Below are 27927 nucleotides of genomic sequence, written 5' to 3'. Positions count from 1 at the left end.
GGGCCTTGCGCCTCCCAAGTAAATGGGATTACAGGTGTAAGTCACGATGCTCAGCCCTTTTTTTGTTGGGGGGCAGGGTCTCACTGTTTTGAGGCTGACTTGGAGATCAGTATGTAACCCAGGCTGACCTCAAACTTTTGATCTTCCTTTCTCAGCATCCCAAGTGCTGGGATTACAGGCATGCATTACCACAGCAGCCTACAGTACATTAAACAAACAACAACAAAAAACTTTTGAAGCCAGGTTTGTTGGTGCATATCTGTAATCTCAGCTACTCAGAAAGCTGAGGCAAGAGGATCACAAGTTCCAGGCCAACCTGGAATACGCAGTAAGATAAGACCTTGCCTCAAAATAAAGTTAAAAAGTCCTACGGATGTAGCTCAGTTGTAGAGTGATTGCCTAAGCATGCATGGGTTCAATTCCACACCACACACACACACACACAATTACAGTAAGCATATGTTGCTTTTGAAATTTTAAAAGCTTACACTTGGATCAAAAAAAATTGAACAGTGTGAGGTTCTGGAGGCTCACGTATATAATTCTAGCTACTCAGGAGGACAGAGATCAAGAAGGAGGATCGAAGCCAGCCCAGGCAAATAGTTCTTGAGACCCTACCTCCAAAAAACCCTTCACAAAAAAGGGCTGGTGGACTGGCTCAAGGTGTAGACCCTGAGTTCAAACCTCAGTATTGCCAAAAAAAAAAAAAAAAAAAAGAACAGCTACTGTTCCAAGATAATTGTAGTCTACTGAGCCAATATGTCAGGGAAATTTTTTACTGCGATCTCCATCATTTTTTTTATCTTTTTTTTTTTTTCCCCCTTGAGAAGGGTCTTATGCTATAACCCAGGCTGGTGTGGCATTTGCCATGTAGCCCAGGCTGGCCTCAAATGATTGAAATCCTGGGTTTTCAATCATTCTTAACACTGCTGGGAGAAGCAGTTCTAGGTGCAAACACAGAACCAGAGCACACACTATCTGCCTGCTCTTGGGCTCACATTTGGAAACTATCTTGGGAGAGAGTGTCATCTCACTGGGCTCACAAATTCTAAGGCAAAAGGACACACTTTGGAAACAAAAACAACATCCTAACAGAATAAGCCAATTTAAGAAAAGATCCCAAATGGAACAAAATATACAAACCAGAGGCCAGGGAGTTCAAGGGCATAGATCACGGGCATCTACTCCTACACAACCAAGAGGAATGAGTTAAATTTCAAAAACTGGTTAAATCCCCATGTGGTAGGAAGCAGGGGGTGCAGGGCGGTCTCTGACTCTGGGATCAGCTAGTATCCAATTACTCTTCAAAGCACTCCACCCTTGTCCTAAAATGCCATCCTCGCCTAGGATGCACTGAAACAAAACGAGCATAGAAAATGACAAACTGCTGCCCAGCACACTGCTTCAAAGGCCCTTTCTTTAGAGAGGAAGTTAAAGGGGCCTCGGGCTAAAAGTAGGAAGAAAAAGCAGCACAACCTGGTGCAAACCTTGGACAAAGAAATCAGGGAAACCCCGGATCGCCAGCGTGCCTGTGACTTGAAGATAATAGCGTCGCCTCCCAAAGCGGTGTCCAAGTGACGGCGGGGTTTTTCCCAGGACCTCAGAGAGAGGCAGGTAGACCCAGAGGGCATCCCAGTGTGGAATGAGCGTCTTCACCCTTTATCCAATCCTGTACCCAAAGCGCTGTCAGAAGGCTGAACTGTCCCGCAGAGGAGATCTGAGACCCAGGGACAGTGACCGAAAGGAGGAAGGTGTCCAGGACCGGGGTTGGGGGTTGGAAACAAGGTGGGGAAGTGGAGGTGAGGGCGGGGAAGGAATTGGGGGGCAGGGAAGAGGAGGTGGCAGGACAGAAAAGGGCGAATTAGAGGAGGGAAGCGACAGCAGGGGAAAGAGAGGCCGGGTTTGGGCACAAGGAGGACAGCGGGGGTCGGAGAGACGCGCGCAGAAAGAGAAACAAAGTTGCTAAGGGCGAGGAGCCCCGCGCGAGGGACACGGGCTGGAAAGTTGGGGCGGCGGGTTTTCCGGGACCGGCGACGCGCTAGGGAGGGGCGCAAAGGGTCCCTGCAGGACGGTGGCGGGCGGAGGGCCCGTGAGAAGTCCGGGGCGGAGGTCCCGGGCGGCCACGACCGTCGCCGGCGGCAGCTCCACTTACCGGGGTCGGACAGCGAAGACCAAGGCGGCAGCGCGGGCAAGAGCTGCGCGGCCCGAATCCCCCTCGCCCCCGCCCCGCGCTCGCGGCCAGCGCCGCTCATTGGCTGCCGCGCCTCGGGTCCGCGTCCGGCTCGCCCAATCAGCGCCGAGCAGCGGCGTTTGGAAACTTTTTCCCAGGCCCGGGCAGGGCGCGGCCACGCGGCGGTGGCGGGGCGCGGGAGGGGGCGCGGGAGGGGGCGGGGCAGGCTCTGGCTGCTGGGCCACCAGCGGGACTTTCAGATGCCGCTGCAGGCTGCTTCCCAGACACAGAGGATTGATTTTGGACTTGTGGGCATGCACTGCGAAAATACCCGGCCTCTCTTTCCGCTGCGTGTTTTTTTGCCATTCTTCTCCAAATCTGAAGGAAGGATGAAGACCCACTTGGTTAGCAGTACCCCCTTGTCCTTCCCACTCCTCTTCATTTAAAATAGAATCCACGACATTATCATCTTCTTGGGAGACAGCCAATTACTGTAGGAGATGTAGCTTTTTATTTCTAGCCGCGCCTTTACTAGCACGTGATCTTGGGCAAGTCATTTAACTGCTCTGTGACTCAGTTTACTTTTCTATAAAATGGAATTATTGGACTGTGGCCATGGGTCAAGTAGTACAGCGCCTGCCCAGCAAGTGCAAGGCCCTGAGATCAAACCCCAGCACCGCCAAAAAAAACAAAAACAAAAAAGTACCACCAACATCAGTAAATAGTACAATGGGATTATGCAGAGGACTAAATGAGGTAGCATTTGTAAAATTTACGGCAGTGCTTTGCACATGGGAAGTACAATATATGTGCTGGTGAAATACCCATGATTTTTTAACGGTTATGACTTGGGTAAAATGCTAACGTTTTGACACGTGTTTTTCCATTCAGTTTTCACAGAAACGCTAATTGTCCCCTAATAAATATTTATTGGAAGCCCAGCTCTGGTGACTCAGACCTGTAACCCTAGCTATTCAGGAGGCAGAGATCAGGAGGATTGCAGTTCAAAGTCAGCCCAGGCAAATAGTTCCCAAGACCTATTTCGAAAAAAATCCATCACAAAAAATAGGGGGGTGGGGGCTGGGGCTCAAGGTGTAGGCCCTGAGTTCAAACCCCAGTACAGCAACAACAACAACAAAAAAATTCTGTATCTAACATATATATGTATAGTATTCTTATATATATGTGTGTGTGTATATATATATAAGGCATTCTTACAAAGGGCTTATATTTTTGAGAAAGAGATTAAACCAGCAAACAAAGTAAAATAATTTTAGATGTTAAGTGCTTTGACTAAAGCCAAGTCATGATAAAGAGGGGCTGGGGAGGGGTCACTGCCAGTAGAATGGTCAGGGAAACCCACTATAAGGAGGTGACCATAGAGCTGAGCCCCAGATGATAACTATAGGAAGACACTTTCATTGTATTCATTTTAAAGATGAGAAAACAAGTGGGGTGTAGTGGTACATAGCTGTAATCCCAGCTACCAGGAGCCAGTGACATAGCTAGGTAGGAGGATCCTTGGCTGAGGACAGGGACAAAAAAACACCCTATATGAAAAATAATCCAAAGCAAAGAGGACTGGAGGCCTGACTGAACTGGTAGGGCACTTGCCTAGCAAGCTCAAGGCCCTAAGTTCAAAATTCTAGTACCTTCAAAAAATAAAATGAAATAAAGGTGAGAAAACAAGGGCCGGAAGTTAAATGAGTTATTCAAAGTCCTATGAGCAGTAACTAATAAATCAGCCTTCAGAGCTGGCTGTCGGGATCCTGCAATGGTGTTCTTCCCTGCTATGGTGAGGATGACCATTCTCTAACTCTTATTTTGACTCCTTGTAAGTTCCTAGAAGCTCAGAGACACAAAAGGGAATCCCACTGCCCACATCAACAGAGTTAAGGAAAGTACCTGAATGAGTTTCAGGAGCCTTCCAAACACTAGTAGTGAATCATTCATAACCTGCTTACACTTGATCTGATGTTTTCACTTTTACAGTTTTATTTGACCCTCACCAACTCTGTGAGGTTTCTGAGTAAGGAATAATCAATCACCCCAATCTGTAGATAAACAAAAGCACAAATTGATAGGGTATGGTCCTCTCTAGTAGTCTTTCTTTATTTCTTTTTCTTTTTCCTTCCTTTTGTTTTATGGCATTGGAATTTGAATTTAGGACCTGAAGCTTAAGTGCTCTATCATACCCTCAGCTCTTGGTCCTGATGAGCCAGGTAAATAATATTATTTTCAACAAATACATTACAGCCAGGAAAACCCAGAGCAGCTAGCCCCCCTCCCACCTCCCTTAAATGCTAAGTTGCAAGAACAGGGAAACATGACTGGGCTGTCTGCATCTGCTTTCCCCTCTGAGATGGTAAGAAGCTGCCAGGCCCCTTGAAGGCCTAGAGAGACTGAAAAAAGGAAGGCAGGTCTTGCAAAAGAAGTCCTAAAACTCCCTATGGTCCTGTGTTTTAGGTAGGCCTAGTCCTCTTCTCCATGTTTTAGAACAGTAAACAGCTCCCAGCCCATGCTAGACACAGGACCATATGCATTCTCCAGCTCAGGAAGTGTACAGGCCACAGTAAGAACCACCATTTGGAGTCTTTACTCCCATTTCCTGCGTGGGGAGCAGGAAATGTTTCTCCCTTTCCCCCATTTCTCCCTTCTTTATCCTGCTAAACTAAAATAAGTCCTTGTTAAAACTTCCACCTGTGAGATTCCTTGTGTGACACCTTGAAATGCTTTTCATGGATGAATCTCAAGTACCTGTGATTTTGCACAGAAAGTGGGAAGCTGACAGAGCTCCCCCAGCCCTCATCTGTTGAAACTTCTAAATGGCATGGATCAGTGGGTGCCATTGGCTCACACCTGCAATCCTAGCCACTCAGGAGGCCAAGATCAGGAGGATCATGGTTCAAAGGCAGGCCAGGCAAATAGTTCAAAAATACCCAATACAAAGAAGGGTTGGTGGAGTGGCTCAAGTGGTAAAGTGCCTGCCTAGCAAGTATGAAGTCCTGAGTTCAAACCCCAGTATACAAGAAGATAGATAAACAGTGTGGATCAACTCATTTAAACTAGTTGTTTCTCAACTTACCAAATTTTCCATGAAAAAAGGGATAAGGCATTGAGATGATTATCACTAAAGTCTTATTCCGTAAAAAAAAGTTTAGCTGCCAAAAAAAAAGTTTAGGGAAATGGGTGTGCCATCGGGTAACCTTGTAAGTGAGGACAAAGCTGTGATATACTTTAAAATATTTTCTTCTTAAAAAATTCAATTGTTTTCCTTGCAGCTTTGAGATATGATTGAGTAAAGAGCTGAGTTTCTCTTCCTTAGGCTGTTCTACCATAATTTTTTTAGACCCCACCCTTCCATCATAATTTATCATTTAAAATTGTAAGAGGTACTTAAACTGCTTTTGCTGAAAAGCACTGACTCCTTACTTGGGCCTATGGATTAACTAAAAACAGGAGACAAGCTTGGCATTGCTCTCTCCATTTGTACCTGTTGTCCTTTGCTCTTAGCCATTCTCTTGTGCAGTTACCTTGGAATCAGGGAAGGACAGGATTGATGAATAATATCTTTATGATAAGGGACTGAAACTTCCCCTGAGAAATAGCAGATATATTTTCTGAAGAGAAAGTCAAATTGTATTTGATCTTTCATAAAAGATCAAATTGTATTTCAATATGTAATTGTCTCCTATACAAGGTCAGTAATACTCTGCATAAGCAAAAACTGATTCTTTTAAAAATATTTGTAATTCAGACTTTCACTAGCCTTCCATTTATGTAACTGGTTTGCTTTTATTCATTGCATTTACCTGTTGAGACTAGGTGCATCTTTGAACTTGAAGGAATGCCAAGCAAAGTCAAACAAAAATGCTTCTGCACTCTAATTTTTTAAAGTAATTTAAAATCTACAATCACTTTAATTTGTTTTTAATATTTTTAGTTAATATTATGTGTATTCAGATATACTCACCTAGAACAAAAAGGAAGAAAAAAACCACCTATAAAGAGTAACATATTTTTGTTTGGTACTTAAAAACCAAAATGTTAGAAACATGGTTGTTTTTCATCTGTTTTAATTCCCACTTGGGAAACACTACCCACACACAGACACAAGGAAGATTTACTCAGTAATAAATACCTACAAGGCAATAATGTGGTCTTGCCATGGGCCTTCTGGAAAATTAGAGACAGACACAGAGGATTCTGCAGCTGCTTGTTTGATCTTGCCCTTCACAATACCTGTCTACAAAGGTGTCTACAGGGATGGATTAATCCCCAATTAATTCGGATTGCCTAATGAGATCACCACATCCAAGACCAAATGTTCTCACTTGGCTTTTTTTTTTTTTTTGGTGGGACTGGGGTTTTAATTCAAGGCTTCATGTTTGCAAAGCAGCGCTCTACCGCTTGAGCCACACCTCCAGTTCATCTTGCTCTGGTTATTTTGGAGATGGGGGTCTTGGGAACTATTTGCCCAGGCTGGCCTCCAACTGTGATCCTCTGGATCTCAGCCTCCCAAGCAACTAGTATTACAGGTGTGAACCACCAGTGCCTGGCTTCATCTGGCACTTTATACTTCCTAATTCTTTTGCAAAGTTAATTTGTTTCTTGGTAAACTTTATAAATAAATTTTTAAAATAATATTCGGTGAGCCCATCCTAAAGTGTGTCTACATTGAGATACTATATGCTTTGCTTTTCTCTTAATTTGCAACAGGAAATAGGTAGCAGCTGGCAGTTTCAGAAGTCATCCTTTTGCCTACAGAATCGTACATATATAATATGTATTTTACGTTGCATGAAGATAGTGAAGTGCCATGCAAAGACACAAAAGCAAAACACTTACATAGCATGTTTATTCACCTAAACAGTGTTGCTTTGCAAAACTTTTTTGAACTCTTAAGGTCCCCTGTTTGCCCAACCTATCAAGGTCACCAAGGACCTCTTAATTTTTGCTGATAATATCCAGCTTCGTCTTTGCAGTCACTTTATTTGTATCAGCTGAGTCCAAACTGCAGGAAGCAGGAAGGACCTTGAGGAAGCACACTTGGCAGGTTTTGGGGGGTTTTTTGCCTGTTTTTCCTTCACTCGCCACTAGGTTGCACTATATTAAAGGATGCTGTGAAGTATGCACCACTTAATTTAAAAAAAAAAGACTATCACGTGACGAAGCAAAAGAAAAAAATAACAAGCTGAAGCAATCGGGTGTTTCATTGAAATCGCGTTTAAACTGCCTTCTCATGAAGCATCCAAAAAAGAGCTGAATTGCACTAAATCCCCTTTAGCTGGTCTTCCTTCAGTTCCACCTAACAAGCGCCCTAATTCTCTGCTTTGAGGTTCCATTACACTCTGTGACGTGAAGCCGGGAGGAAGACCTCCTTAATCTGGGGGGATCTTGAAGAAAAAGGCCGGGTCGCCCCCCAGGAAAGTCCTTATTTAGGGGTTTATCGGGAGGGGACTGAGCCTGACGAGGCTGCAGGGCCGCGAGGCCCCGCCCCCCCCCGAGGTTCCCAGCATGCCCCGCGCGCGGAGGACGCGTCCGCGAGGAAAGGGAGGAGGAAGGGGCGGGGCGAGCGGGAGAGAAGGGCGTCGGTTTTGCGACAGGGGTGGTGCGGCGCGGAAGCGGAAGTGGAGGGTGCGCTTGGCGGCGGCGGCGGGAGCTGCGGAGTCGGGAATCAAAACAAAGGGCCTGGGGGGGGCGGGGGGAAGGCGGCGGGGCCGGAATGTGAGCGGAGGTGGAGCCGGCGGCTGAGGTGAGTTTGCTGTCAGTGCTGGGACTAGACCCCGGCGGGTCCACAGCTGTAGGAACACTGGAGCCGGCTAAGGGACGGTGCCCCCCTTCCCCCACCTATTGCTGGTGAGGTTGTGGGGGGGGGGTTGGCTAGGCTGAGGGAAAGGATTGGGACCCGCCAGACAAACCCCCCTCAAGAGTTGGCTGTCTCCCTTTCAAGTTCGTTCGCTACTGTCACTGTTGCGACGCTTTCCCCCCTTAGGGGTTTTTGGCTCCCTGCCCGCACCTGTCTCCCTGCTCCCTGTTGGGCCCTCCAGGTGTCAGGAGCAACCTTCCCAGAGGAGTGTGCAAAGTTGGGAACTTAAGAGGAAAAAAGATTAAGGGTGCTGTTTTTGCACACTTTTCCAGAGTGGTTTCCATTCTGCTCGGCTTCTCAGCAACTCCTTAGGATGTAGCCTTAGGGCTTCAGCCACTCCCCCTACTAATTGTAACGCTAACTTGTGAAACACCCCTTAGTTTCCCAAGGACCTTGGCTTATATGACCTAGAGCTTTCCAGTTACTTTTGTATCTTCTGGACTTCCCAGCATCTCTGAGCGACAATTTTTTGAGTACAGGGAAATCGAAACCGAAATGATCTCTGTTGACATTTACTGAACATTTCATTCGTTCTACAATTAGTTATTGATATATGCCAGGCAATGTGCTTAGTGCAGGATATACGATAATAAATAAGAAAATACAGTCCCTGATGTCGAGGAACATGAATTCTAATGGGGAGAAGGTAATATAGTAGCGAGCAAATAAAGATAGAAGAGCTATTGGGGGTGGGGATAATGGGAGTCCAGGATTAGACTGAGTGATGAGGAAGGGAAAGCCATTTGCTAAGTGTTCTAACCAAACTCCCCAATAAGGGTGTTACCCACATAGGAGATGGGATCTCAGGTTTGAACCTGAGGTTGTGAGTTACCCAAAACTTCACAGGTAGAACAGGGTAGAATTGGGAGCTAACTTGCAGGCAGTATGAGGGCATAGCCTGTGTGCTCAGCCAGTATCTGAATTGTCAAAGACAGAGATAGTGGCAGACAGGAGACTCCCACTGAAATCAAACAGAACCCACTTTGGCTATCTGTGTTTCTTAGGGGCATCTTAGGAATGTTGGGGGTGTGTGGGCTGCTGACAAGTTTTTTACTTTTATTATATTGAGCGATATTGAAGGCACCTTGGTGTAGTGGAAAGAGGTGGGCAAGCCTAGTTTGTCCTTTCTATAGTAACTGTGTGATCTGAGGCTAGCTACAAAACTGCTTTATTTTTATTTGTTTTGGCAGGCTAGCCCTTGAACTCAGGGCCTCAGGGTTGTTAGGCAGGCATCCTTTCTCCTGAGTCACTCCTCCAGCCTGATAGCTTCATAGTTTTTCTTTGCTGTTTGTAAAGTGTGACTAATTTCTCCTGTCCACCCTACAGAAATACTGAGGAAAAAAAGATAACTGAGGAACCTATTGCCCTGTTTTTTTCATCATTGTGTTCCTGTGTTCTGCACAGGTCTGCTACATAGTAGATACTAAGTAAACATTTACTGGACTAGGAAATAAAAACCTTAAATGTAAATGCTTTGTAAACTATCACACTATAGATGTTAGTACTTTCAGGATTGAGCTTTGAAGAGGTTTGAGAGAGCATAGTGAAATGGTGTATTCTGTGAATATCACAAGTTCTGCTTTAGAGAGGAGCTGGTTGGGAGGACATCTGACCTGGATTTCATAGTGAAAAATAAGTATTGTGATTTAATGAATGGCATGCACCTTCACCTCTGTCTCTGAATTAATCACTCTCAACTGTGGAGAAGGTAAATTGTGTGCATGATTGATTCCCTTGTTCCACAAATATTTACTTTGTACTTACTGTGTAGCAGGCCTTCCTTCCTACTTGGTACAAGACACAATGGTGAAAATAGAAAGTGGGGTGTCTTTAGCTAGTTTTCTTTCCCCTCTAATGCTGTGAGGTAGATGGAGAAAAATTAGTCACACTTTACAAAGGCAGAAACATACCCGTTTTTTTTGTGGTTGGAGTGGGGTTTCAACCCAGGGACTTGCACATGGTAAGCATATGTTGTTCCACTGAGCTACACCCACAGTTTCTGGCTAGAGACAGAAACTTTAAAAGTTTTATAGCGCTGACAAATAGGCCAAATAGTAAATATTTTAGGCATTGTGGTCAATGTCTGTTGCAAAGACTTAACTCTTCAGTTATAGTACAAAAGCAGACATAAATGTAGTTAAGTGAATGAGCATGACTGTGGCCCAGTAAAACATTATGGACACTAAGATTGGAATTTCATATTTAAATTTTTTTCAGGAGTTAAGAAAATGTAAAATGTATTCTTAGTTACAGGCTATTTAAATACAGGCAGTGGGCTGGCTTTGGCTGACAGGCCATAGTTCTGCTGTATGTGATCAGTTCTCCTATACCTTAAATATATCTTAGATATGTTATTTGTATAATCATTCATTCCCTCCCCCTGCCATGTAGATGGTAAAATCTCTTGGAAAGTGCTTTGTGATTTGTTTTGGTTTTGGCAGTGCTGGGGATGGAGCATAGAGCCTTAGGCATGCTAGGCACGCACTCTACCACTGGGCTACATCCTGAATCCCTGGAAAGAGCACCTTATCAAAAGATATAGATAAAAGAAATTCTTTTCTGTATGCCCAGATGAAAATTCTGAGAAACTAATCACCAGGAAATGGCGCTATAGGTATGAGCTAAGTGGTTGTTGGTATCTTATGGTGAGGGCTTGAAATTGAGATTTAGTTGTCCTTCCTGTTGGCCAGCTTCCTCTTACTCAGTGGATGTGGATTGATTTGATTGTACTGTTTAAACCTTGTAAGAGTGTTGTTCGTGTTGTAGATACAGCACATCTGTGACTTGTGATTTCTCTAATCATTAGGTTTTTAATAGTAAAACAAATTGTACTTTCATTAAGTAAACTAAAAAGTTGTTTTGATTTGTTCTTGGGCAAAGTAGAAATCAAAGTCCACAGCAGCCATTTGATTTGGCTCAGTAGGAGAGGTTGGTATGATGTTCATTACTTGACTCTCCAAAGCAGAATCTTTAGGGAAAGAATGATAAAAAGAATTAAGAAAAACTAAAAAAAAAAAAAAAAAATCTACTTGAAACCGAGAAGGTTGACTGCAGTCAAGAGAAGAGAATTTTCACTCAAGGATATGTAGTGTCCAAGAGTTGGCTCCTTTTTTTTTTGCATGGCTATGTATAAAAAAAGGGCTCATCCAGAGTTCATTCTTACTTGAAGAACTGTGGAACATAAGGAATGGCAGAGTATAGACTTTTTTTTGTTTTGTTTTACAGAGTATAGATTTTTAAAATTAGACTGATGTAGGTAGATTTTAAGCATAAACAGAGTCCAAGTTTACCAAATGTAGTAAACTGTAATATGTTCTGTATCCATTCTTCTTTTAAAATTTCATTTGTTGGGAGTCATTGCCCTCCATGTAGTTTCAGTCTCATGGCTTAATATGTTATAAAATGTGTACTTAGACAAGTAAGAAGTAACACTGCATCTCACTCATTCTTAACAGGGTGGAAGAATGAAAGAAAAGAAAGATGAAAGAATGTTGAACCACTTTGTATGGCTGTATGATGGAAGGAAACGGAACTGAGAACCCCTGCAGTAGAACACTTGGATGGCTTCAACAAGATAATGATGCTAAGCCATGGCTTTGGAAATTCTCTAATTGCTTTTCCCGTCCTGAGCAGACATTGCCACTTAGTCCCCAAACGGTAACTATGTGCACGGACATAGCAAACTTCTTGTGTTTGGATGAGAGGTCCATTTGGCCTGGGACGCAGTTTCTCTCTCTCGAGTGTATGCAAGGCTTCCCGTCCATTGTGTTTGCTGCCTCTTGTAACACATTAGGATTCCTGATTCAGTGAGAACCATGCTGAGTACCAATAGATGCTTTAAATACTTTTAAGTTTTTGAGATTTGTTAGTAAATCCCAGATTCGAAAGATTGTGCAGTAAGATTAAAGGAAAGGAGAAAATAAATTTTATTTTACTGTGACCTTCTTAGTTTTCTTTAGTTTACTGTGGCCTTCTTATAAATTAGGAGAGATTAACAAGACCTTATTGACAGTTGTTTTGTACTGTTGTTATTATTGAAGATTTCTTTTGAGTATTCAAATGTGTTTAACTTCTTGCTTAGTTTTTGTATTGTGGTGCTGGGTTTGATAGTGCCCATGGCCTTGCATGTACCTAAGCACACTGTCTTCCACTGAGCTTCCTGGCCCCTGGCTTGCTTTATTTTTTCATGATGATTTTATGAACTCGTATTACCAGCTTTCTCTTCTACTTGGGGTTCAGATGAGACTTTTGAAAATGAGTTTAACTTTCTGTCTGTAGGCTTTCCTCATATAGGTTTTTGTTGTACAGCTGACTCTGTTGGAGGCATATAGTAGTTTGGGTTATTTCAAGAAGTGTTTTATTTTAGGGACTGCTGCCAAGGTGGGTTACTGTCTCAAAGCAGGGTTTCTCGGGATGGATGGTGGATCTGGTCCTCATGGAATCACCCAATTCAGAATTGCACTCTTAAACTACACAGCTCAAAACTTCTTTGTGACAGTGACATGCAGAGTAAAGTAGTTCCAGGGGACCAACTCACAATAACCCCACCCATAACAGCCTGATGTGTATAGATAAGAATGGCAGTGTATTAATTTCTAGTCCAAACGGTAATTATCAGCAGGGCAAGACACTGCTCATTGCCTGGTCAGCCCATAGCTATTATCTCCTTTTTAAGAGAAGTCTTAACTAAACCTAGGTTTCTCCTAGAAATCATAGCTGTAGGACTGAACAGGTAACAGGCAGATAGACCCTTCTGTGCTTCAAGGGATGAGCATGTCTCAGTCCCAATATAAGGGTATCCCCCTTGTCTTAATGGTCCTGCAGTCAGCTCATGAAGGCTGCTGGTTAGTTTGATCCTCTTCAGGGGCCAGCTACTGTACTGAGTGCTTTATATGCTCAATCTCATTTTGTCCTTCAGTGCCTTGTGGGTGTGCATTTTATTTTTCCCAATTAGTAGATGAGGAAACTGAAGCAGAGATGTTAAGCAGCTTACCCAGTGTCATACAGCTGTGCAGCACCTGACTCAAGCCCAAGTCTCTGGTCTGAATACCAGGCTTATTCCCTGTGTAACATACAGGCTTTGTGTAGCTGTGCTGGAGTCACATGACCCACTGTCTTGTACCTTTTTCCTGGATAGTTTTCCAATTTATTTTTTTGCACTGACTACAGTATAATTGTTGTTATTATGACTGTAGGTCCTAGGGTTTCCTAAGTGTCTTCAGCAACACAGCCAGACCATATATAATCTTCTTCTTTCCCTTTTGGGACCCTACTAAATCCTTTTGTACTGCCTGTAGGCACGATTAAGTGAAAGTAAGACATTTTACTTACAGCCATCTTTACTGAAAGCTGGTTATTCCTTGTTGTTTACATATCCCCTGTTTTGTCTTCAGAAGATCCTGTGAGGAAAGGGGAAGTCACTGATGTGTGGCTGGTTAACCTGGCTCAGTGAAGCTGCAAACAGACTCCTGCCCCATGCTTCCCCCTGCCCCCATACTGGTGCTTGAACTCAGGGCCTACACCTAGAGCTACTCCACCAGCCCTTTTGTGTGATGGGGTTTTTCACGATAGGATTTCACAAACCGTTTGCCTGGGCTGGCTTCAAACCACGATCCTCCTGATCTCTGTCTCCTGAGTAGCTAGGATTACAGGTGTGAGCCACTGGCACCTGGCTAATGCTTTTAAGATTCAAGAAGAACACAGTGTTTGTTTTAAGGTGTGTGTTTGTATGTTCACTTCCTATGAATTTCTCTGAAGAGTGACTCTGGTCTTAGCTAGCTGCTATTCCACATTGTTTGGTTGTGATTCAGTGTTAGAGTTGAACACTATTTCTGTGTTTTAATTCAGTAGTATATGAGTAAACAGAATTCACTGGCCTCACAAAATTGACTTGTGTTTCAATCTTCTCTTCTCAGAAAGAGTACATGGAGAACAAGAAAGTTGCTGTGGAATTAAAGGATGTACCATCTCCCCTTCATGCTGGCTCTAAACTTTTCCCAGCAGTCCCACTTCCTGATATTCATTCTCTTCAGCAACCTAAAATACAGCTTTCAACTGTCCCCAAAGTAAGCTGCTGTGCTCATTGCCCTAATGATCCCTCCACTTCGCCAATGCGTTTTGGTGGTGGTGGTGGTGGTGGTGGTGGTGGAGGCAGCAGCAGCGGCAGTGGAGGGACTGGTAGCTTGATTCATGCAGGCGCACTCTTAGACTCACAAAGCACCAGGACAATCACGTGTCAGGTCGGGTCAGGGTTTGCTTTCCAGTCTGCCTCTTCACTCCAGAATGCCTCAGCTAGGAACAACTTGGCAGGCATTGCAAGTGACTTTCCCAGCATGTGTGTAGAGAGTAATCTATCTTCCTGCAAACACCTGCCCTGTTGTGGAAAAATCCATTTCCAGTCATGTCACAGTAATGTGCACAAGCTGCATCAGTTTCCGACTCTCCAGGGCTGCACCTCTGCTGGCTATCTCCCCTGTTCTGATTTCCCAAGCGGGGCTCCAGGGCATTTGGAAGAGCACCTTTCACAGTCGGAGCTGACGCCTCACTTGTGCACCAATTCCTTGCACCTAAATGTGGTACCTCCGGTTTGTTTAAAGGGCTCACTTTACTGCGAAGACTGTCTAAACAAGGTTTGTATCTTTATTTTTCATGTTGGGTGCAGCTGAGGTTTGAGGAATGACTTGTTCGGAGTAGATTGATCTTGAAAAAATCTTTATTGAGCATGGAGTTGAAAAGTCTTTCCTGGTGTAATTTCTTTCCATCAGCATAACTTCTGCTGGTCCAGAAAGAAACAAAGGGTAGAACGAGAGACCATTCAGAAAAGCACAGAGTAATTACTTATAAAGTTTACGCTTGTGGAGCCTCTGGTTGCAAGAAATCTACTTCCTGTGTGGGAACTCAGTTTTGTAAAGCCTCTGTGTTCTTTTTATCTCTAATTGGCTAGAGCACAATTGATTTCTTATCATTTAAACTCAACTTATTTTTGGGCCCATTAATGTAATGTAGGTAACCCACACAGTCTTTTTTTTTTTTTTTTTTTTGATAATATGGGGAACCTGAAACTTGGCCCCAGTCACACTTGTGTTCAAGTGAAAACTTCACTGCCCTTCATGTAAAGTGTGTGGGGTCTCCATTGTAGCAGACGTATACCCAGAGCATAAAGGTCTGAGTGTGTGAATATCTTCCCTGATCATTTCAAGTCATTCTTGAAATGAGGTTATGAGTCGAGAACTAATGGTCCTGGGAAAGATTACTTGAGGATACGCTTATTAGAGGTTAGCAGGTAGAGAGAGAAAACACTTAGAATGTGTTTTCAGTTGTATGTAACTCTAGGTTCTGAAATAATATATCTGAAACTTCCTTCTTTTCAAAAAAATTTTAAAACAGCCGGCAAGAAATAATATAATTGATGCTGCTAAAGTCTGGCCAAATATACCACCTCCAAATACTCAGCCTGCACCTCTTGCTATCCCTCTGTGTAATGGCTGTGGAACCAAAGGAACGAGGAAGGAGACTACGTTGTTACTGGCACCCAGTCTAGGCAAAGCTGCTTCGAAATTTGGTAAATGACAGTATGGCATAAAATGTGCATATTTGAGTAATTTTCACTATGTGATACTAACATTGCATAAATTGCCCTTTAAAGATTATTTGTGATTCTAAACACCTTTGTGAGTTCAAAAAGTGTATACCAGTCTCCCCTTCCATCTGTTGGTAAAAATCTCTATTATTATAGACAGTAAACCCTTTGTCCTTTGTGCCGGTTGAGGCTATTTGAGATCAGAAGTGATATGTAGAGAAATGGGAAGTACGTTGGGAGAAACTGAGACCTAAAGGAGCTCTGAGGTCAAGTTAGGTTCCTAGTCACATATGCGATATATACTTAGAAGAATTTAATATTAGAACAGGTTAGTAATGAATTTGAAAACCTGAGCATTCCCAGTTAAAATCATTTCCCCCAGAAGTAGTTAATGTGGCATTTTATCTTTTGAAAACATTTTGAAATGCTAAATCAGATGTTAATGAGGTGTTACAAATAATTTAAAGTCAGCAACAGGGATATCTTCACCTTGGTCATCTCTTCAGCATTTTCCATCCCCAGCAGGTAGCTAGGTGTGGCTGAGTGAAATCAGGCCTTGGAGTTTCAGCAGCCTGTAGGTCGCATGCTAGTTTTCAGAGATGCATCACTGACCATGTGCCACTGGCTTGGGCTTTGTGGTGGATTTGTTATGACTGTAAAGTCACTTGGCCTGTAGATTTGTTCTCAAAACTAGGAATAATCTCTTGGAGTGATACTGTAGCAGTTTGCTTGCTCATAAGGTCAACCAGCAAGCTTGGTATCCTTAATTTTCAGTCAGTTATTTAGTTTTTCTGCCACTAAGAAGGATAGGAAATTACCAGTTATTGTTTTAATTTGCCACTTTTTCACCACATGTAATTAAACGTTTAACATTTCTTAAGGGTCACCAGAAGTTGCAATAGCTGGACAGGTGCTAGAAAACTTACCCCCCATTGGAGTTTTTTGGGATATTGAAAATTGCTCAGTTCCCTCTGGGCGGTCAGCTACTACTGTTGTACAGAGAATTCGTGAAAAGTTTTTTAAAGGCCACAGAGAAGCAGAATTCATCTGTGTGTGTGACATCAGTAAAGAAAATAAAGAAGTTATTCAAGAACTGAATAATTGCCAGGTAAAAAATAATTTTTTAAAGAATTCTAATCTCATGTAAGTAAATGTAAAAATGATAAAATAAAAGGAGAGAAGAAAAAAAAAAAAAGAAGAATTCTAATCTGATTTGGTACCATGATTGTTTTTTAAGAATTCCAAGGCAGGGGCAGATGGCTCATACCAGTAATCCTAGCTACTTAGGAGACTGAGATTAGAAAGTTCACAGTTCAAGGCCAGCCTCTGCAAAAAGTCTGTGAGACTTTCCAGGCACCAGAGGCTCATGCCTGTAATCCTACCTACTTGGGAGACTGAAGTTGGGAGGATCATGTTTTGAGGCCAGCCTGGGCAAATAGTTTGAGAGACACCTGTCTCCAAAATAGACTGGAGGTGTGGCTCAAGCAGTATAGTGCAAGGCAAAGCACTGAGTTCAAACCCCAGTCCCACCAAAAAAAAACAACAATAAAAAGACAAAAAACAAAAAAACAAAACCAGTTACTGATAGCTGGGTGCAATGCTATGTGTCTGTCATCTCAAGCTACATAGGCATCTAAGATCAGAAGGACTGTGGTTCCAAACCAGCCCAGGTACAAAAAAGTTTGTGACAGCCTCATCTCAATAGAAAAAAGCCAGGAACAGTGGTGCACACATGTCATTCCAGCAACAGAAAGCAGCATAAAATACGAGGATCGTGTTCCGCACCAGCCTGGGCAAAAAGTGAGACCTTATCTCCAGAGTAACCAGAGCCCAAAGACTAGAGGCATGGCTCAAGTGGTAGATCGCCTGCCTAGCAAGCATAAAGCTCCGAGGTCAAATCCCAGTGCTGTCCCCCCCCCCCCACAAAATTCCAAATTTGTTTAATGATGCTGCATTTGTGCTGTTTTCAAATAAAGGAATTAGCAGATTATTCCTAAAGTGCTAGAAATCACCTAATCATGTCTGATCATTCAGTCATGTTACTTACACTTTTGTGCCCTACTGGTAGTTGCAGGTGTATTGCCTCCTTTAACTTTCATGACTGCTCTTTGAACCAGGCAGTCATGCCTGGTTCATTTGCAACTTACAAATGAAAGTAAGGTCCTGAGAGGGAAAGCAACTTTTTTAAGATCACATGGCAGTAAGTGAGAGAAATAGGACTTAAATTCAGTTGTCTGACCCTGTAGTATTTGCTCTGAAGCTAGAAATAGAGCCCAGACCTTTTGACTCTTAGACAACTGATTCCATTGATATTCCATATTTCTGTTCAAAATTATATATTTATGTTTTTTCCAAAAGCTAATAAATCCTATTGTGTATTGCATGTGGTTAAGGCACCTCTCAAAATAAGCCTTTCTTTGCTTTGGGGACTGTTACATGTGAGCCTATTAGTCTTCACAGGAATTAGTGCATTTTTGGCTCTATTGGTGGTTACTGCACAGACAATGGATAGCATAGACAAATGACAACCCCAAACTGTACTACCTTAATCGACAGATGATTTCTACCACCTCCAAATTGTGGGTAAAAGGTATATGTGGCAAATTTAATGACTATAAGTTTCGTTACCTTTTCTCTACTTATTTTCTGAAAGCAGTTAGATTTGAGAGCAGGAATAGTAAGTGGCCCACTTAACGCATATGGAGAATTAATTTTGAAATTATGAGATCTAATTATAATCTTTTTCCATTCCTAACAAAAGTAAAGAGTTTCAAGAATTACCCATTAGGTGCTGGGTATGGCAGCTCAATCCTATAATCCCAGCACTCGGGAATTAAAGGCAGGAGGATCTTGAGTTCTAGGCTAACCTGAGCTACATAGCAAGACCTTTCTCAAAACAAATAAACAAAAAAAGAACTAGCAACTAAAATGTGGTCAAAGTGTGCAGCAGTTTTCTAACCTTGGCTCTTGCTCATTCACCCCTGCTATACATTAATGCAGGTAACGGTTGCTCACATCAATGCTACTGCAAAGAATGCGGCTGATGATAAGCTCCGACAGAGCCTCCGAAGGTTTGCAAACACTCACACTGCCCCCGCCACTGTGGTTCTCGTGTCAAGTAAGTGTGCAGACTTTTCATTTCAGCTTCACTACTGTGCAGGAATTAATGTAGAGCCAGAAAAATTTCAAAGGCAAGTGTGCCCCCAAAGAGGCTGAAATACACAGCCATGCTTCTTGTTGAGAATTGTTGAGAAAAAATTGAGTCTTTGTGAAGTTTTGTATTTTCTCTTTGGAGCCTGAGTTCTTTTGGGGCCACGTTTATTAAAGAAGATAGGATTTTATTTATTTTTTACTCTGGGCTATTACTAACTTAAAAAATGCAGAATGATAATTTCCAAAGATGAGTCACCCCAATATATTGATAGTTGCTCCCTATTAACAAGAAGTAACATATGCGCTGGCATTCCACATAGGTATGTGGTGTCATTTTCCGTCACGTTAGTCATCCTGATAGGGATTGTGCTCATTTTTTAAAAGGAAGAGAGAAGCAACTAAGTTCGAACCAGCCATTCTTCTCAGTGGTGTTGCTAGAGTTGTCTGTCTTTGTCAAGTGTTTCTAATGTTTGGGAATGATAAGATGGCTTATCTTTTCTTTCAGCTGATGTTAACTTTGCATTGGAACTCAGTGATCTGAGACACAGGCATGGCTTCCACATAATTTTGGTCCATAAAAACCAGGCCTCAGAAGCCCTACTGCATCATGCTAATGAGCTGATCAGATTTGAAGAGTTCATTTCTGATTTGCCCCCCAGGTTACCACTAAAGATGCCAGTAAGTAATTTATATTATTTGTGCCATTCAGTAATAAATTATGCAGGTTGAAAGTCCTAACCAAGGGGGTGGTCATGTCCAGATGTAGAAGGCTGGTTGGATTTGAAGTAAGGCTTGGAAAACTTTACATATACACAGAGAACTGATATTCATGAACTTTTCCTTTTATTTTTTCGAAAATGCAGAGAATCGGTTTGTAGATTTGCCTCACTAACAGTCATCTGCCATTGTCTCCAAAGCTAGCATAGTTTTCTGTCAAGTGGAGGGAAGTAATGGAATAAGAGTCATTACTCTCTTTGCTTCCAAGTATTCGGGGTAGGGAATGCAATGAGAGTTCACACGTACCCCTGGGTTGGTTGTCCAGTGAGTAGTAATTGTGCTGGGCATTTAATCTTTTAAGTTACAGCAGACAGGTGAGTTATGCATTTTATAGAGCCTCCCCTGTCATGCGTGGCTGCCATTGGGTTGTGATTACCGTTCCACCTGTAGTCTGCTTGAACCGAATGCCAGGAGTGACATTTCTGTTAGGCTTAATTCGGGGTAAGAATGTACTAAGTTGGGTTTAAGCTATTTGGAGAATACATGTGTAACTCTTAAATAAATTATAATAAGGAGGAGCTATAGAGTGGATGATCCAGGAGAGTGGGCAGTCTTACGTGTTGAGTGCTCTTTTGTTCATTTGTTTTATGGAGGTTTGTATTTTGGGGTTTGAACTCAGGCCTCACTCTTGCTAAGCAGGTGCTCTGCTGCTTGAGCCACTCCACCAGCCCTAACTGCATTTTTACAGATTTATCTTGGAAATTCTTACAGATATATCTTAGAAATGTTTTCATCCACTGTCCTCATTTAAGGGAGAAAGAAGTTAGCACTCAGGAAACTCAGTGACTTAGCAGTCACTGACATTGGCAGCAGAGAAAAAGTTGGGCCCCAGGTCCTCTAATTCAAGCTCTTGCCGGGTTATTCCCATTGCAGTCCCTGATGCCTGCCCAGAAGGCACAAAGCCTGACTCAAGACAAACACATACTGTACATAATTCATATTGGGAGAATCTCAGAGTCTTGCACAAGGAGTAACACATACAAGCCCTGCCAGTCTTCTTAGCTTCTTTCCTAACTCACCTTTGTCATTATCCCCTGTGTGTAGTCTTGTGGCTGTAGCTGTCTTTCTTCCCTTCGGCTTCCGTTTCATACTCTGTTTTCTAACTTTGAAGGCCAATTGTGGGTGCAAGCTCACCTACTTTAAAGATCTTTATTTCTTATGGTTAAAAAGACTGATTAATCAAAACTTAGTCTTCACAGTTAAATGAAGATTCATTTTTTTTTTCTTTATGTCCTTCAGTTTGTCACTTTTATACTTTGTTTTGGTGGTACTGAGGCTTGAACTCAGGGCCTACACCTTGAGCCACTCCACCAGCCTTTTTGTGATGAAGCTATTTTCCCAGGGTAGCTTCGAACCTTGATTCTCCTGATCTCTGCCTCTGAGTAGCTAGGATTAGGTTTTGAGTCCAAGCTGTAATAGGAAAAGTGAGATTTTGTTGATGATGAAAGCCTCCAATTAGAAAAGTAATGTGTTCTTTGTATGAACAAACAAAAAACAGTCCGCAGAAATAAGAAAAGTGTAGACCCCACCATCCTACCCTGCAGAGGTAATCATTGTTAACAGGTTGGTATTGGCCTCCAAATTTTAAGTGTAGTAAATTTTTAAAAGCTTTTGTGTCTCCTATGTTGTGTTATGTGTTTTTTTCTTCTTATTCATAGTGAAGGGTTTTGAATTATACACAGTAGGGAGTTTCATCATACAAAGTGTAATGGACTTCAGTCATAGCTAACGCTTTTCTTAAACCTAATGTATTAGTTTGAATGTATTTCCATGTCCCTACATATTGACGTGAATCTACCATGTTTTGAAAGCCAACAGAATGTTGATTTGCAACAAACTTATATGGCTGGTCTTTAATTTAACCAGTCTACCTATTACTGGGTATTTTCTATCTAGTTTTTTACCATCTCCAGCAAGTTCACCCACGTTGTTTTTTGAGCTACTGGGCTGGTAGTTTGGAGAGTAAGTTCTAAGGTGTGCTGGTCCAGGTCAGAATTTTACTGACAAGATCCAAGATGTCCTCCAGGAAAATAGCATTTATTTACACTCCTATCAGACCGTGCAAGTATCTGCTTTAAACCTCAGGCCAGCCTGATAGGTGAAATGTTATCTGCATACAGTTGGCCTTTCTAGTAATCACTAGCAAGATGCAAATTATCCTTTAATTGTCATTTCCTCTCCATAATTCCTTTAAAAATTGTTCACATCTTTTGCACATTTCTAGTTGTTTCTTTTGTGGCTTCTTAATTTAACCTTTTCCACAATTAAGTTGTTTTTTCCCCCCTGCGGTACTGGGGTTTGAACTCAGGGCCTTCACCTTGAGCCACTCCATCAGCCCTATTTTTGTGAAGGGTTTCTTGAGATAGGGTCTTGTGAATTGTTTGCCCAGACTGACTTCAATCTGTGATCCTCCTGATCGTGCCTCCTAAGTAGCTAGGATTATAGGCGTGAGCCGCTGGTGCCTGGCTTATCGTAAGTTTGTCTTCTGACATTTTAACGATTCTACTTTATAAGACATAAATTCTAACTCATCTGGAAGGATTTTGACTACTGAGTGTCTAATTGAATTTCTAGGCCGACTACTGCCTACCTTACCTGTCCTTGTAGCTAGATAGACTCTAACTTTATCAAATATTATTCAGTAGCTCCACTGAATAAATAGACTTAAAAAAAAAGTTTACAAAGCTGTGACTTACATTGCACAAAATTCACTTTTTTTAAGTGTGTAATTAATTTTTAATAATTCTACTGAGCTGCATACCCAGTTTTAGAATATTTCCCTCATTACAGTAAGATACCTATTTAGCCCAGGCTGACTTCAAATTCAAAATCTTCCTTCCTCAGCCTCCCAAGTGCTGGGATTACGGTTGTATGCCACCACACTTGGCTTTCTCCGGACACTTTATAGAAATGGAATCATGTAATATATAGCCTTCTGTACCTAGCATATTTTCTAAAAACAACATTCAAAGGATAAACTTACTTAGTTTATCCTCTCCCATCTAAATGACTATTACCTCCCCTCCTCAGTTGTTAGCTAGAGTTTAGAGATCATCCGTTGTTCTTGTTTTGAAATGAATGTGTGCCCTTGAGTTAACCTGATGTAACACTTGTTTCCTCTGTGTTAGCAGTGCCACACTCTGCTCTATGTTTATAACCTACCAGCAAATAAAGATGGCAAGAGCATCAGCAACAGGCTCAAACGCCTGTCTGATAATTGTGGTGGGAAAGTGCTGAGTATCACGGGCTGCAGTGCAATTCTCCGCTTCATAAACCAAGACAGTGCAGAGCGGGCTCAGAAGCGAATGGAAAATGAAGATGTGTTTGGTAATAGGATCATTGTGTCATTTACTCCAAAAACTAGAGAACTCTGTGAAGCAAAGAGTTCAAATGCAATTGCTGATAAAGTGAAGTCCCCCAAAAAACTTAAGAATCAAAAATTGTGCCTCATCAAAGATGCAAGTGAACAATCTTCCAGTGCCAAAGCCATGCCTGGGAAAGGGTCACAGGCAAATTCTGGATCTGCTACAAAAAATACAAACGTTAAAAGTTTGCAGGTAATCTTGATACCTCTTGCTTTCTGAAGTTTATGGTAGGTTTTGGTTCTCTATATCTCCGTCTTATGTGCCTGCTGGCTTTTGTGGTGTGTCTTTCCCTGCAAACCTGCCCTTTGGTACTGGGGCTTAAACTCAGGGCCTCATCCTCATGCTTGCTAGGAAGGTGCTGTCTCTTAAGCCACTCTACCAGCCCTGTTTTGTGTTGGGTGTTTTTGAGATAGGGTCTCTTGAACTGTTGGTCTGGGCTAGCTTCGAAATGTGATCCTCCTGATCTCTGTCTCCCAAGTAGCTAGGATTACAGGCGTGAACGACGGCACCCGGCCTGATATGTCCTTTTTGTTAAGACTCAAAGTCTGTTATTTTCTATCAGTATCTAACACATCTTGAGTACTTAAATTTTAAACCCACTGCAATTGTGTCTTTTAAGGAGCTGTGCCGCATGGAGTCGAAGACTGGCAACAGAAACACTGAGCCCCAGCAGGGCCACCTAAGGCTGGCAGCACCGCTTCATAGCAGCCCAAGTTCTGCAGGTCCCACACTGAAAAACTCGGGAATGACAGAGCCACTTTACAGAGGCAATCCAAAGTATGTTAAATCACTCTTTCTCACAGTTGCTTCTTTAAGGTGACTGAAGACATGTGACATTTCCCTTTAATTTTCCCTTCTGTTAGAAAGGAGAACCTCAGTGCTCGAAGCGTTAGCAGTTCTCCCGTAGAGAAAAAAGATAAGGAAGAGACTGTCTTCCAAGTGAGCTACCCGTCTGCTTTCAGCAAATTGATTGCGTCAAGGCAAGTCAGTCCTCTGCTCACATCTCAGTCTTGGTCTCCTAGGTGAGTCCAGCGTTTTGACTCGGGGGTGGATACAGGCAGTAGGAAGGATTCTGAAACAGTGTGCCTGTTATCGGAACACTGTAGAAATGCTCAAAGTACAAGAGAAGTCTTCATCCTGATTCCCTTGTTCTCAGGTTTCCATAGCTCCATTTAGGGACACTGCTTCTCACCATTTGTGTCTCTCTCTCCATCTCAGAATTTTGGTAGACAGATGTCAGAGGGGGGCACTTTAGGATGACTATGTTCATTGTGTTGAAAAGGCCCAAAGTAGGCATGCCTTGTCACTCTTTACTACTATGACTCATATAGGAAGCTGTTTGAAGCTCAGCACTGGTGGTTCACGCCTGTAATCCCAGCTACTCAGGAGGCAGAGATCAGGATCAAAGTTCAAAGCCAGCCTGGGCATATAGTTCCAGAGACCCTATCTCAAAAATACCCAACACAAAGCAGGGCTGGCAGAGTGGCTTGAGTGGTAGAGCACCTGCATGAGGCCCAGAGTTCAAACCTCAGTTCCACAAAAAAAAAAAAAAAAAAAAGTTTTTTGAGAAGTAGGGTCTCTGTGAACCACTGTAATTCTCTTTCACTTTGCGTATTTAAACTTTTCAAAATCACACCAGATACTTCCTGAGCTTGGGAGACAAGGGTGTCTTAAGGGGAAGTCGTGCCCCCTGGGCATCTTCTGGCATTGCATTGGTTCTGCTAAGTTGGTAAAGAACCATACGAAAGTATGTGTAAAGTTACATCTAAAAATTGCCGTAAGAATTTTCCTAATGCATAGAGGGACTCTAACATAGGAGCAAGAATACCTAGCATTTTCAGAACCGAAGACAAGGTCAGATGGCTTAAAGTGGTAGCAAGCTAATTTTCTCAGAATAAATCCACAAAGTAGAAAGTTAATTCATGAAGGCTGCTGGTAGTTTTCCCTTTTGCTTTAAGTAATCCAATGAAATTCAGTTACATAATTTGACTGTTGGTAAGGGGTCAATAGATAGTACTTCAGCAGCAGGTCTAAATTAGTATGCGTTTAGTTGAAAACCAAATGTTAAAGTGCCTTCTGTGTACAGCTTCAAACACACAGAGTCTGTGATGAAGCCGAAATCTGATGAAGAGGTTTTTCTATATCTCAATTGTGTCTTCAGCAGGAGTATGTCTCCAAACCTTTTAAACAGAGCCTCCCCACTTGCGTTCAACGTTGCCACTTCCAACAGTGGAGCCGACTGCCCAGATCCTTTTGCAAATGGAGCTGACATCCAGGTCAGCAACATCGACTACAGGCTGTCCCGGAAGGAGCTGCAGCAGCTCATCCAGGAGGCTTTTTCTAGGCATGGCAAGGTACCTTTCATTCTGGTCTTGCTGCTTTCACCCTTTGGAGGAGTTTCAAGATTAGAGAACTGAATTTGACACACATAGCCACAGCCAGGATACAAATGTGATTGGGCAGGTTCAGACTCCTTCTTTTTCCTTGTGTCTTTTGGTGTAGCGCTGGTCATCCAGTGTTTAGGATAGCACCAGAAAGCAAGAAATCTCGAAGTGAGCAGCACTTGTCATAGGCAAGGATTTCAGTGGTACATTGGGAAAAATATGGGTTTCAATTAGCTCTGTCTCCTGAAATACAGAAAGAAGATTTGAAAATAATGCTATTTTTATAAAATAATGTAGCTGATTAAGTATTTAGGTGCAATTTGCTAAAAATGTACCTTTTACAGATCTGTTTTACAGGGTCTGGAGAAGACCTGGAAGACCCCTCCCATGTCTTGGCCTCTGAGTCTGCCTCAGAGAGCTGTGTGTGCCAAAGCGTGCAGGCAGGTCACCCCATCCTAGGTCACCTACATTCAAGTTGGCAGAAGTTCAGATGAGCTCCCTCCGGGAGCACTGAAGTCCACAAACATAATCCTTAACAATTCCCTGATGACAGGTCTGTTCTCCTTTGTCCTGCTGCAGGTGAAGAGTGTGGAGCTCAGCCCCCATACAGATTATCAGCTCAAAGCTGTTGTTCAGATGGAAACCTTACAAGAAGCTATCTGTGCAGTGAACAGCCTCCATAGGTATAAAATCGGAAGCAAGAAGATCTTGGTCTCACTTGCCACAGGAGCTGCTAATAAGTCACTGTCTTTACTAAGGTAAAAAAAAAAAAAAAAAAAGAGGGGGAGGCTGGGGGGTGTGGCTCAGTGGTAGAGCACCTGCCTAGCAATTGTGAAGCCCTGAGTTCAAACCTCAGTACCACCGATAAAACAAACAAACAAAACTTTGTAATGTACAAGTCAGTTTTCTAATTAATAAAAATTGTATCTTACAGTGCAGAAACAATGTCTATTCTTCAGGATGCTCCTGCCTGTTGTCTGCCACTTTTTAAATTTACGGATCTCTATGAAAAAAAGTAAGTTAGACTGGTTGTTTCACTGGTCCAGTCGGTACTGGTTGGTGACTTCTATGCACAACTCCACGGTAGTGACTCTTAAGGAACTTCCAACCTGATAAAGGAAATGAAACAGAGTTGTTCCAATTTAAAATTTAAATTGAACATACATTTGTAAAAACTTTCATTTTTAGCAAATTTAGACTTCAGTTCCCAAGCTACATTTCTTCCTTTTTTTTTTTTTGCCAATTAACTGAGTAAAAGTATCATTGCATGCCATTTTTTAGTGCCTTCTAGACTATAAACTCTGGATCTGACCTAGTCCTGTCTTTAGCACCCAGTATGCTGCTTATGGTTTGCAAGTGTTAGTGGAATAAAAGACCGAGGTGTTGCAGGAAATGCAGCCCTGGGCAAGACATGCCTTGCCCCAAGGAGCTTATTAGAAGGAAAGAGAAAATGTTCATAAATTCTTCTAGAAATCAAAAGGTGGTTGGAAAGAAGCAAAGAGGAGAAAATGCTTTGAGGAAGGGAAAACAAGGAGCATGTCCGTTATTTGGTGGGTAGTGGTGGGGGGCACTGCATGTTTGGAAGGAGAAAGAGGAGGAGAGGGGTGAAGTGAGAGGGTATGAACAGGGAGGGAGGGAGATGGAAAAGGGAGAGTGCTATGCTGCCCCAGACCTTGCTGTGAGCAGGTGCTGTTAGAGCAGAAGGAACTAGATGTACAGAAATTTCAAGTGCCATGAAGCAGGTCAAAGGTAGAGGTCAGTTTGAGGTTTTGCCTTGGATGACTGGGAGGAATATAGGACAGTTCGATAGGAAATGAACTAAAGCACAAGTAGGAGGCACAGCAGGTGTTGAGTTGTGGTTTCAGACATACAAGTTTTGGGAGCCATTGAGTAGCGGTGTAGGAGTTCAAGCTCTCTTCTGCGTACTCGGGTCCCTCAGGAGAGAAGTCAGCTGTAAGCATAGAGAGTTATTTTCTTTAAGTGCCTCATGATGGGCATGGGAACAGATGAGACCAGAGTCTGTGAGAGGAGAGGAGAAGGGCAGAACTGAATGGAAGGCTGCTGGGGTCAGGAAAGCAGGCCAAGTCCCAGGGATGTGGGTGTTGTAATGAGGAGGAGTAAAAAGAGCATGTTAAGCCTGTAGGAATAAAAGCGGCCAAGTAAATGGTGTGGGGATGAGATGAAGACCACTGGTGACTGTAGGGCTGTCACCATAGAGTCCTATGGATAAGACCTTGGAGGAAAGGGGCCGAGAGTCTGGGGTATAGAACAACAGATGCAGGTCCTGAGATGCCAGCTGTTTTCATTGTAGGGGAGACGAGAATACAAGACTGAGAATGAGAACACTTGGGAGAATGGACTTCTCCCTGGGTGGAGGAGACAACAGGAGACTGACTTTGGTAGAGGGGAAATCTGAGCGTGGACATCGGGCACTGGAGAGGCAGGAAGAAGAGTAGGTAACATTTATTGAGCACGTGCCCTGAGTCAATTCCTGTCCATATTTAATTATACTTAACCCTCACATCAACCCTATGAGGCACATGTTATCATTACCCTTTCTTACAGGTAGAAAAACTGAGGCTCAGATTGGGTTGTGTATCTTGTCCAAGTTGAAGTACAGTCAAAATATG

General features: G+C 42.7%; 2 protein-coding genes across 17 annotated transcripts in view; one reads left to right on the top strand and one right to left on the bottom strand.

Moving 5' to 3' along the window:
• Nde1 (nudE neurodevelopment protein 1) overlaps positions 1-2285 on the bottom strand; it is a 30919-nt gene extending 28634 nt beyond the window's left edge. For 2 of the 6 annotated variants that reach the window (XM_020164429.2, XM_020164427.2), the window contains exon 1: positions 2153-2285. In XM_020164429.2, the coding sequence (XP_020020018.2) occupies positions 2153-2252 (100 nt within the window). In that variant the 5' untranslated portion in view covers positions 2253-2285. Of the gene's footprint in view, positions 1-1143; positions 1169-1476; positions 1596-2152 lie in introns of those variants that run through there. The other 4 variants (XM_020164428.2, XM_074059626.1, XM_074059625.1 and 1 more) reach the window with 4 other exon arrangements.
• Positions 2286-7788: 5503 nt separating this feature from the next.
• Marf1 (meiosis regulator and mRNA stability factor 1) overlaps positions 7789-27927 on the top strand; it is a 40934-nt gene continuing 20795 nt past the window's right edge. The window contains exons 1-14 of one of the 11 annotated variants that reach the window (XM_074059305.1): positions 7789-7925; positions 11495-11696; positions 13955-14668; positions 15426-15600; positions 16500-16726; positions 18619-18736; positions 19277-19449; positions 22680-23105; positions 23533-23690; positions 23777-23935; positions 25075-25267; positions 25877-26055; positions 26232-26312; positions 27609-27749. In XM_074059305.1, coding sequence (XP_073915406.1) covers positions 11553-11696; positions 13955-14668; positions 15426-15600; positions 16500-16726; positions 18619-18736; positions 19277-19449; positions 22680-23105; positions 23533-23690; positions 23777-23935; positions 25075-25267; positions 25877-26055; positions 26232-26312; positions 27609-27749 — 2888 coding nt within the window. In that variant the 5' untranslated portion in view covers positions 7789-7925; positions 11495-11552. The other 10 variants (XM_074059308.1, XM_074059307.1, XM_074059306.1 and 7 more) reach the window with 10 other exon arrangements.

The sequence above is a fragment of the Castor canadensis genome, chromosome 17, assembly GCF_047511655.1.
Source record: "Castor canadensis chromosome 17, mCasCan1.hap1v2, whole genome shotgun sequence".
Lineage (NCBI taxonomy): Eukaryota > Metazoa > Chordata > Mammalia > Rodentia > Castoridae > Castor > Castor canadensis.
Note: the sequence above shows the minus strand (reverse complement) of the source record. Positions and strands in the feature narration are given on the sequence as shown.